The 12,207-nt window shown below is 38.6% G+C and overlaps 1 protein-coding gene across 1 annotated transcript in view; it reads right to left on the bottom strand.

Annotated features, from left to right (window-relative positions):
* The window catches only part of sbf1 (SET binding factor 1), a 131,243-nt gene extending 119,965 nt beyond the window's left edge, over nt 1-11,278 (bottom strand). The window contains exon 1 of the mRNA XM_055160034.1: nt 11,224-11,278. Within this exon, the coding sequence (XP_055016009.1) occupies nt 11,224-11,278 (55 nt within the window). The remainder of the gene's footprint in view (nt 1-11,223) is intronic.
* Between the last annotated feature and the right edge of the window lie 929 nt (nt 11,279-12,207).

Below are 12,207 nucleotides of genomic sequence, written 5' to 3'. Positions count from 1 at the left end.
AAATGTGTAATAAATATGAACTAAGTGTGCAATAAATATGTATTAAACATGTAAAAAAATATTATATATATATATATATATATATATATATACTATGTAATAAATATGTACTAAATGTGTAATAAATATGAACTAAGTGTGCAATAAATATGTATTAAACATGTAAAAAAAAATATATATATATATATATATATATATATATGTAAGAAATATGTACTAAATGTGTAATATATATAAATAATAAATGCATAATAAATTTATACTAACTGTAATAAATAAGTACTAAACATGTAAAATATATATACTAAGTGTGTAATAACCATATTGTGTAATAAATACGTAATAAATGTGTAATATGAACAAAGTGTGCAATAAATACATACTGAATGTGTAGTGTATATAAATACTAAATGTGTAATACATTTATACTATGTGTGTAATAAATATGTACTAAATATGTAATAAATACGTACTAAATGTGTAATATGAACATTAATAAATACATGAACAGTAATAAATACATAGTGAATGTGAAAAAAATATATAGCTACTAATAAACATGTAATAAATATATACTAAGCGTGCAATAAATATTTCTTAAAATATAATAGAATATGCATTAAATGAGCATGTTAACCGAGCGTGCTGTGAGTAAACAGAGATGCACGGTTTGGAGCGTGCAGCCTCTGCTCTGTGCAACAGGAAAGAGTGAATCTGCAGAGCACAGCCTCCAACATCCTGTGCTCAGACACAGATACAAGCAACAAGTGTGAGCAGAAAACGAGCTACAAATACTCTTGACAAGAACCAGAAACTGTAACAATCAAATCTAAATCACAGTTTGAATGGACACAAATAAGCAAATGGGGAAAAAAAGTACAAACATTTCAAAATCTTCACAAACAACAAAATGTCAAATTCTGCATAAAAACTGCTCACCCTGAAGTTAAGATCTGTACAAACACGTTCTGAAATGTGATTCTTGTATTGGTTTTGTCAATTCTTTTGGTTTAAAATGTGAACTTTATAAATCTCAACTCTAATTTCAACTCTTGCGGTGCTTTTTGGTCAAAATACGCAGTGAGAAACACATAGAGATTTACCCAATGCTACTGTATAGTCCAGCAGTTTATAGTCCAATTTTTTGAGCAAAACGTTGTCTTGTTTTATTCTCAGATAATCAGGAAGTGCGCAATAGCATGTTAGACTGATCTGGTACCTGTGAAAAGCGCTCATTAACTCATCGTGGTGAATAATTAGGAGGCTCTTTGGAAGAACTTTGGACCACCTCGAATGGTTTAAAATGAACTAGCTCTGGTAGTGGTAGTAGTAGTAGTAGTAGTAGTAGTTGTAGTTGTAGTAGTAGTAGTAGTAGTAGTAATACCCATCACATTGTACACTGTAAAATGCAATTATGTGTATGAAAGTAGAAAATTGTGAGTACATTTTATATTGTACTTGACAATTTTAGCCGAACAGAAGTAGTAGCCAGTCGTAGTAACAGCGATAGTAGTAGTAGTAGTAGTAGTAGTAGTAGTAGTAGTAGTAGTAGTAGTAGTAGTAGTAGTAGCAGCAGTCAGTAGTATTAGTATCAGAGGTGGTAGAAGTAGCAGTAGTCAGTATTAATAGCAGCAATAATTGTGTTGGTAACAGTGGTAGTAGTAGTAGTACTAGTAGTAGTAACAAGAGGTCATAGTAGTAGTAGTAGTAGCAGTATTAGTAGTAGCAGTCAGTAGTATTAGTAACAGAGGTAGTAATAGTTACAGCAGCAGTAGTAGTTCTTGTAGTACTTGTAGTAGTAGTAGTAGTAGTAGTAGTAGTAGTAGTAGTAGTAGTAGTAGTCAGTAGTATTAGTAACAGAGGTAGAAATAGTTATAGCAGTAACAGCAGTAGTAGTATTCACAGTAGTAGAAATAACATCAGTAGTAGTAGTAGCATTAGTAGTAGTAGTAGTAGCATTAGTAGTAGTAGTAGTAGTAGTAGTAGTAGCATTAGTAGTAGTAGTAGTAGTAGCATTAGTAGTAGTAGTAGTAGTAGTAGCATTAGTAGTAGTAGTAGTAGTAGTAGCATTAGTAGTAGTAGTAGTAGTTAGTAGTAGTAGTAGTAGTAGTAGTAGTAGTAGTAGTAGCATTAGTAGTAGTAGTAGTAGTAGCATTAGTAGTAGTAGTATTAGTAGCATTAGTAGTAGTAGTAGTATTAGTAGCATTAGTAGTATTAGTAGCATTAGTATTAGTAGTAGTAGTAGTAGTAGTAGTAGTAGCATTAGTATTAGTAGTAGTAGTAGCAGCAGCAGTAAGAGTATTAGTAACAGAGTTGGTAGCAGTGGTGATAGTAGTAGTAGCAGTAGTATTCGTATTCATATTAGTATTAGTAGTGGTAGTAGTAGTAACAGTAGTAACAGAGGTAATAGAGTATGAGAAAAATCAACATTAGTACTTCAATCAATCAATCAAACTTTATTTATAGAGTACTTTTCATACTTCTCCTGCGATCAGCCAAGTAAACAACACAACTGTACAGGTCTGGGTATCGTTAAGGAGTTGCCGATACGATACAAACCTCGATACAACTCACTTTCGATTCAACACGACATATTTCAAAACGATTCGATACGGTTCAATAAAAAAATAAAGGTTAATCCAAGTCTCTGTTAAACCACTTCCTGTGCAAAGTTCATATGAAACGCAAACATTTTAATCATCAAAACAGCGAAAATGTCAAATGTGTCGCATAAACGAGTTTCCTTCCTCTGAACAAACAACAAAACTGCAGCTGTGACAAAATAATTACGTAATATAAACCTAAAAAATCCTCTTGGTGATGTATCGACACAGCAGCGAACGATATCGATACTGTATCACCACATTAAGCAATACGATATATATTGATATTTAGATATTTCTGCACACTCTTACTACTGTGTGATATTCCAAATGCAAATTCGTACAGTAAAGCGTGCCACAGAGAGTCCCCAGACAGATGTCAACAGGCCTTGTCATGTTACATTTTGCTGCTGCTGAATAATAAATACGAAAAAGCTGCTCGGAGTAAAAGAGTAATTAGAATCCTGCGTGCCACAAGAGACTGAATGTTTTATGATTGAACGAGCATCCACTAAACAGGGAGCCCAGGTTTACAGATTTCCCTCAGTACGATATTTTCACGACTATGCAGCTTACGGGTCGATGTTTATTCTGATGTTTTGTGGAGAAATTGAAAGAAATTGTGACTATGCTCTACTTTTTACCTTTAAAAGCCTTGGAAAAGCCTTGGAAAAACCTTTGGAGCGCTTACAATATGAAGAAATAAGATTTAAACGTGTTTCATAACATTTATTTTTGGGTTTGTAACAATAACCGAAATATCGTGACATTTTATCGTCAAAGTTCTCACAATAATATCGTGGACCATCACAAAATATCGAATTACATGTCTGTTTGCTTAAATTAAGAGTTATGGTGCAGCTTTAGCTAAAAAAAAAAAAAAAAAAAAGGGGAACTACATAGACCATGATCCTTTGCTCCATTTCAGTGCAGACGACAAGAAGAAATAACAGTTCTAACACTTTTAAGTCTTAGTTCTTTGGATTAAGTCTTGTCAAGGCATTTTACAAGGAAAAAGAAGCATATTAACAGTTTTAGCTGTTTAGCCTCCACAAAATATCGCCTATCCTACTTTCCACGCACATTATGGTTTGGGATTATAGATTTTTTAACATTCAAAATCCCGTCAGTGCATTTATTGTTGTCTCTTTTAAACAAAAGGCGCAGACGTTCAGAAATAATCATACCAGCCTCCAGAATGCTGTAGTTGTGTGAAAGAGAAACTAAAACTCCATGACTTCTCCAGGCCTGTGACCAGATTTTCAAAATAAAAAACTGGGACATACATTATGTGGGTTTGGTTGCTAATAATAAAAATTGAAAATTAAAAATTGTTCTGCATTCAGCGCTAATATGAGTCAGTATAGTCACGTTTTCTTTGTGTTTTGGTCATTTTTTAAGCAGCTTTTCTGTAGTTTACCGAAACAAATGACAACGTTTGTCTCTTTTTACTGTTGCTAGAGATCAAATTGGTCAAAAAGAGGAACGCCCGTGACATTTCTTGTATAAAACTGGGACAAATCACTGGTTTTGGAGGAATTTGCTGAGACAGGGGACACAGGGCTAGTTATTTCTTCTTGTAGTCTGTAATGACAACAGCAAAGGATCATGGTCTATGTACTTCCCTCTGTTTTTTAGCGACTTCTGCACCCTATGGCAAGGCAAATTTATTTGAATAGCTCAAATAATACACAAAGTAATTTTAAAGCGTTGAAACACATTAAAATCACCATAACTATTCATTTAAACAAATACTGTGAGGGTCTCTGTTATTACTGTGAGATTTTTGACGATACGAGATCACGATATTTCGGTAATTGTTACATCCCTAGTTTACAGCGGTGTAAAATGGGACAAAGTCGGCTACTAAAAATGGACCACAGCTTTGAGAAGATGTTATTAGAAGAGTATGAGGATGAAAAAGATAAATAAAATAAGTTTAATTTTGGTTTTGTGGTAGATATGGGTATGGAAAACAACAAGGAACTATGACTGCTTTTATATATCTTGGTTAATTAGGATTGCCTTGGATCCAGAATCTCCCAGAGTCCGGATGGGCGGGATTATTAGCCAATCAGGGGCAAGCACGGTCCGTCTGTATCAAAACAAATGTGGTGTGCTTATGAGGACAAAAAGAAAGGGAAAATAAATATCACAGGGGACTGAAAAACATGGCTGATTTCTGGAGAATCAATGAGCACTAAACGCAGTCTGAAGTGAGAGAAATGTTGTTTTGTTTGTAAATTAGAGGACCAATGAACTCTGTGGAGTGGCGACCAAACGAATAAATATTTTTTTGCAATATCAGCAGACACAATATCTTCATTTAGTCTAAAAATAGTTTTGCTTTTAAGGTTTTGATTTGGACAAAGTTTAAGACGCACGACATGACTTTTCTGGTGGAAGGTCCAGCGCTTAATTGTCTCCAAGGAGATGCCAATACTTTGCATAAAATGTTTCACAGTATGGCATTAAACTTAGGGAGACAAGCAGTTAACGCCACAGATTGAAAAGTTATCATTCAGATCTGTGGAGAGACAAGTCCACTCGCAGTAAGAATGCTTTCAATGTTTTTTAATGCAAGATAGTTGAGTTTAATGCCATACTGTGGAGCATTCCAGATAAAATTCCCCTGATCGCAAAAGTTACAGCACGTTTAACTAGTAAATTAAAGCATATATTCTAGTTTAATTCAAGAAACTGTGTCAAAAACAAGGCCATTTATACATAGTAGTAATTTAATAGCCAGGCCTATCAAATATACTGCAATAAAGGGAAGACCAGACGTCCCTATTTACCCAGTTTTGAGCCCTGTGTTTCCTGTCCCGGCAGATTTATCCAAAACCAGTGATTTGTCCCAGTTTTCTACAAGAAATGTCCCAAGTGTCTCTATTTTTGACCAATTTGATCCCTGCCAACAATAAAGAGAGGCATACATTGTCATTTGTTTAGGTAAAATACAGAAAAGCCGCTTAAAAACGACCAAAACACAGAGAAAATGTGACTATACTGGCTCATGTTAGTCATGAATGGTGTCTGCAGAACAGTTTTCCTTTAATTACGCACTCGTTTCACAATTTTATTATTACCGACCACCAAAAAAACGGGGCTGTCCCAGTCAAAAACAAGGCCATTTATACATAGTAGTAATTTAATAGCCAGGCATATCAGATATACTGCAATAATGGGGTGATCAGACGTCCCTATTTACCCGGGACAGTTTTATACAAGAAATGTCCCTATTTCTGACCAATTTGATCTGTGCCAACAATAAAGAGACAATAAAGAGTTATTTGTTTAGGTAAAATACAGAAAAGCTGCTTAAAAATGACCAAAACACAAAGAAAATGTGACAGTAGTGGTTCACGTTAGTCATGAATGGCGTCTTCCTGGTGTTTTCCTTAATTACGCACTTGTTTCACAATTTTATTATTACCAACCACCAAAAAAAACGGGGCTGCCCCAGTCAAAAACAAGGCCATTTATACATAGTAGTAATTTAATAGCCAGGCATATCAGATATACTGGGATGACAAGAAGTCCCTATTTACCTGGGACAGTCCCAGTTTTGAGCCCTGTGTCCCCTGTCCCAGGAGATTTATCCAAAACCAGTGATTTATCCCAAGAAATGTCCCAAGTGTCTCTATTTTTGACCAATTTGATGCCTGTCAAGAATAAAGAGATGCATAAATTGTTGAAAAGCTGCTTAAAAATGACCAAAACACAGAGAAAATGTGACGATACTGGTTCACATTAGTCATGAATGGTTTCTGCAGAACAGTTTTCCTTAATTACGCACTCGTTTCACAATTTTATTATTACCGACCACCAAAAAAACAGGGGTGTCCCAGTTTTTTATTTTGAAATTCTGGTCGTTTTTAAGCAGCTTTTCTGTATTTTACCAAAACAAATGACAATTTTTGACTCTTTTTACTGTTGCCAGGGATCAAATTGGTCAAAAATAGCAACGCCCGGGACATTTCTTGTATAAAACTGGGACAAATCACTGGTTCTGGAAAAATTTGCCGGGACAGGGGACACAGGGATAGTTATTTCTTCTTGTAATCTGCAATGACAACACCAAAGGATCATGGTCTATGTAGTTCCCTCTGTTTTTTAGTGACTCCTGCACCCGATGGCAAGGCAAGTTTATTTATATAGTTATAATTCATACACAAAGTAATTCAAAGTGTTGAAAGACATTAAAATCACCATAACTATTCATTTAAATAAATATTGTGAGGGTCTCCATTATTATTGTGAGATTTCTGACGATACGATATCACGATATTTCGGTTATTGTTACATCCCTAGTTAACAACGGTGTAAAATGGGACAAAGTCGGCTACTAAAAACGGACCACAGCTTTGAGAAGATGTTATTAGAAGAGTAAGACGTTAAAATCACCATAACTATTCATTTAAACAAATATTGTGAGGGTCTCCGTTATTATTGTGAGAGACCACCAAAAAAACAGGGGTGTCCCAGTTTTTTAATTTTGAAATTACGGTCACCCCATGCAATAACAATGATCCAAGCATGTCGTGTTGAATTATTGAATATATGTCATGATTTAAAGCGATTCAGGGGTCTAAACTGGACAGCTCCCGTCATTAACCCTCTCCAGGCAGGCATTGCAGATTTGCAACAGCTAAATGCCAATTACCTACTTACTCCAAATCCATATTTTATTAGCTTTTTTTACTCAGGAGCCTTTTTTTCCCATCCATGCTGATAAACGTGGACGATGCAGACTGTGCAAGAGTGGCTCCACACAAACGGCCTGCCAGAAGTGCAAAGTATTTTTGTTGTTTACAAAGGATAAAATTTGTTTCTTGGAGCACCACACGAAAAATGTATGTTGTTTTGCCACTGTAAAGCTGTTACACTGTGCTCTTTGTTTTTATTGTTATGAAAAATGGTATACAAATAAAGTTAGCGTTCATATCATTTTCAGTCTTCAGTGTTAATTTACCACACCGGACCAATGCTGCAAATCTGAAACATCCCAGAACGCATTGGATGTGAAGGTCTCTCTCAAAAAAAAAAGTCAGGATTGTATATTACTACCCCATATGATAATTTTCCCCAAATATCAGATTTTTTCTTGTTACTAAAATTTAATTTGAGCCTGAGAAGGTTAACTCAGAGGAACAATCCGCCTGCAAAGCCCTGAGCAGATGTAGGCCATAGCCCGGAGACGAGGCAGGAGGAGGAGGGGGGAGATAACGGTCCAACACCCCGTCCCCATAACCCTCTGTCCCGGCCACACGGGCTCGGGGAGGGGCAGGGCATCAGGGTTAATCCGCTGCTCACACAGACACCAGGGACAGCCCGCACACTCCAGCGACAAACGCGTGCACCCGAGCCCCCCCCAAAAACAGCGCTCCGGAACGGGGTCGGGAGCGGCGTGAGCTCAGTGTCCCCCCCGAGCCACCGCTCAACCGGGCAGCCAAGCACTGACACCTCACTCCTCTGTCCGGGCAGCGGGCGCTCACAGGGGCATTTCAGAGGGGCAATAAGAGTAAACAAAGAGCAGAACAACCCGACGGGAGCTGGGCATCCATTACCGAGTGAATACAAGAGAAAAAGATGCGATTAAATCCGTGAAACGTGTGAATAAATCCGCCTTACAGCTGCCCCCCCTCAGAGCTAGCCCCGGCTAACGTTAGCATCTAGCAAATAAAGTTAGCCCCGCTCAACTGTCAACAAAGTGTAACAACAGTTCGCAACAAGCTCAAAAAGTTGATCGGAGTGGCGCACTTTAGAGGCGCAAAGTGCGGACTCGTTCTTCAGCGTTTACCGGTGAAACTAGACCTGACAGCCGGGCGTTTGTGCGCACTAATCCAGCGAGGCCCGCGAAGCCCCGCGCTAGAGTAGCCGGCTGAGGCCCGGCGAGGAGCGCGCAGGGCCGGCTGGATCTGAGCGGCGGCCCGGCCCGTCCCCGCCTACCTCCGCCGCGGCTGCTACTCAGCGGACTCGCTAAACACTCGGCATTTGGTCCGGGGCGGGCCTTGGTGTTCCATGTCAACCAAAGCTAACGAACTACTGCGTGTTATTAAAATAAAAATATCGATTTTAAATGCTGTATTTACCCTGAAGAGCAAATATTAAGGTTCAGAGATGTTCCTAAACTAAAAACGTCCCTATTTACGTGGGACAGTCACAGTTTTGAGCCCTGTGTCCCCTGTCCCAGCAGATTTATCCATAAATTTTGTGATTTGTCCCACTTTTACACAAGAAATGTCCCTGGTGTCCCTATTTTGGATTAGTCTGATACCTGCCAACATTAAATGAGATGTAAATTGTCATTTGTTTAGGTAAAAAAAAATCATCAAAACAAAGAAAATGTGACTATAGTGAGTGCATAACAATTTTCCTTAATTACGCACTCGTTTCACAATTTTATTACTACCAACCAACACAAACCGGGGATGTCCCAGTTTTTTTATTTAGAAAATTTGGTCACCTATCCTAAACCTAACCCTGGTCCTGATTCCTAACCCTGATATGGAAAACCCTGAAAAAATAATATTGTCAAAAATCTACATTTGCAACAACAAAAAGTAAAAGAAAAATTGTATGTGTTGTTGGTACAATGTTAAGTCTAATTTAAGCTTCGTCTTGTAAAAACAGTAAGTTTTTTTTCCCCCTGGCAGGGCAGGTGAATAGAAAACACTGTATAACTGATAATACTCCCTACAACTGTACAACAACTCACCTTTATGTAACAGATAATACTCCCTACAACTATACAATAACTCACCCTTATGTAAAAGATAATACTCCCTACAACTGTACAACACCTCACCCTAATATAACAGATAATACTCCCTACAACTGTACAACAACTCACCCTAATGTAACAGATAATACTCCCTACAACTGTACAACAACTCACCCTAATGTAACAGATAACCCTATGTCCTGTCAGTCATATTGTTGTTGCACTGTCTTCCTATGACCTCTTGTATAAAGCTGAGATTTTATACATTTTTTTTATTATTATTATATTTTAATTACTTATTTTTCTATTTTATTTTGACTTGTACACATACATTTATATAATTATACCATATTGGCACCTGTCTGTTACTATCTGTTTTTTGCTACTTATTTAGATGTTTTTATTTTATTATTTTTATTTATTTATTATTGTATTAGTTTTTTTATTATTATTTAAATGGTAATTATTTATAATTTTTACTCTTTGTTATTGTTTTATATTGTGATGAGTGAGCTTCTGTGTACAAATAATTTCCCTTGTGGTTCAATTAATTTAAGTCTAAGTTGCCTCTCCACAGATCTGACCTGTAACTTGGTCTGGTTGGAAACATTTAATGCCATACTGTGAGACATTCCGGACGAAGCAATAACGTCTCTTAAAGGTTGTATAGAGGATTTTTTAAGGGAAGTGAAATACAGCGACAGTCCTTTTTCAAATGTTGCGCATGCGTGACACCACCTTCCCTCAGTAGAAACACCTCCTCCCGCCTCTTTACTCTAGAAATCACGCTTGTTTACATCCAGTGCGTGTTCAGAATTACCGTTGAAGTGACCTGTCTAGAAATAATTTAGCGACCGACGCGTCTTTAGTTTTTAGACTCTTCGTCTGCTTCATTCGCGCCATCGCTGGAAGGAATCTCCAAAAATCACCTCAGTTTGTCTTCGCTCCTTTTCCCCTTCTTTTCTTCTTTCAGCGACCTCAAAAACGGACTTTCTTTGGCGGCGAACTGGTCGTGGATTCTCGTCCGCCATCGCAACAAACTTTGTGCGATTTGTGAGGAAGCGACAGTTTGAAAAAGCCTCTAAGAACCGCTGCATAAACCACATAATCCCCGCGCGCCGACGAGTCAGTTACACTAGAAACGTAGGGAGTTTGATTGACGACCTAACAGCCAATAGATAAAGAGGCAGCCTCGTTTTCTATTGGCTGATGTTTATCTGGCCTCACTACATCCACAGTTGATAGATTTTCTTTTTTTTTTTTTTTTTTTTGGGTCATCGTAATTACAAGGCTGCTGCGTCTCTCTAATGGTATTTTAAACTTTTGATGACAATTTGAAACAAAAAAAATCCTCCATACAACCTCTTTTTTTTTTTTACAGACGTTTTTTCAATTTGATCATTTTAATTATAGACGATAAACTAAATAATAATCTTTTTGCACATTTCCAACAACAATTGCAATATCATCATGTTTTATACATCCCTATTTTAATTCCTTATTTTATGCATGCTTTTTACCTTATCAGTTAATATTTTACAATTATTATTAAAAGTTTTATGTTTTTTTTTTTTCTTGTTAAATACTAAAATTAATTTAAAAAATAATTAAAGTTTTATGTTTATATCATCCCAGCTCATTCATAGTTTGTGAATTGTGTTCACTGACAGCGGTTGTTAGAGCCACAGCGATCATTTTTATTGGCAAATAAAAAAAGCAATATTCCAGACTGTTTTGGAGCTTTTGGAGTTTTAAAAGTGCGTTGCCATGGTTGCGGCAGGACGTTATAAGCCCCGCCCCCGCCCCGGACGAAATGCCCAGTGTTTACGGAGTCCCCGCCGCTCGGAGCTAATAACAGTCGGCTAGGCGCAGTAGCCCGAGCGCAGCACCCACCTCGTTTGTCGAGGTCGTAACCCACAACCACAAAGTAGTCCGCGAGCCTGGCCATGTTCGGAGCTCAAAGCCGCGGCCCGGTTCTGCTAAATCCTGGTCTCTGGGGAGCGTCAATAGTCCATGCGGGTCCGGCCGGCGATAGACACATCACGGGCGACAGTAGCATCCTTCCAGCTGCACCCCGCCGCCATACTGTCAGTCTGCCGTGCCCTGACAGCGGAGAGCGGCGCATGCGCACACGGGGGCCCGGCGCGGGGAGGGAGCGGGGAGGGGCCGCCGTCGCTCCGGAGGAATGTCCCGCAGAGGAGCCGGAGCGAGGCCCGGTCACATCTGCGGCCGCGCTCACAGCTTTGGGGATGTTTCAGGCGGCTGCCGAGGGAAGAAAAGTGGCTGTTTACTTCCAGCTCCAAGAATGCGATTTAAAGAGACAGTGCAGGACCTGAGCGCGCGATGGAAACACTCGGGTCTGTCTCTCAGCCCTGTAATAAAAAATAAATAAATCTGTGTATCATTCGTTCATTATTTTTTCAATATAAAACCAAAAATAAGAAAACGAAAAAACAGCAATTTTCTTCATGATTTGTCTCCAAAACCAAAATGAAAAAACAGATAATGATTCTTTTTTTCAGTTTTCAGTTTTGTGTTTAAATGAAAAATGGAAAAAACAGATACCGACCATTTCCCGTTTACGAGACTCCCGTGACTGCGATGCCGGACTCAACCAGGACTGATCCAGGTCCAGAACCAGACCAGGACCAGAGCGGGACCAGACCGAGACCAGACTGGGACCAGAGGGGACCAGAGCGGGACTGAGACCGAGACTGAGACTGGGACTGAGACCGGGACCAGGCCGGGCCGGATGGGGACCAGAGCGGGACTGAGACCAAGACCACTGCGGGACCAGACCGAGACAGAGATCAGGACTGCAACTGGGACCAGAGTGAGACTGAGACCAGAGCGGGACTGAGACCGAGACTGAGACCG

Source organism: Boleophthalmus pectinirostris, unplaced genomic scaffold (assembly GCF_026225935.1).
Source record: "Boleophthalmus pectinirostris isolate CB_2022bp ecotype Guang Dong unplaced genomic scaffold, ASM2622593v1 HiC_scaffold_2826, whole genome shotgun sequence".
Taxonomy (NCBI): Eukaryota; Metazoa; Chordata; class Actinopteri; order Gobiiformes; family Gobiidae; genus Boleophthalmus; species Boleophthalmus pectinirostris.
This window is presented reverse-complemented; position numbering and strand designations above follow the sequence as displayed.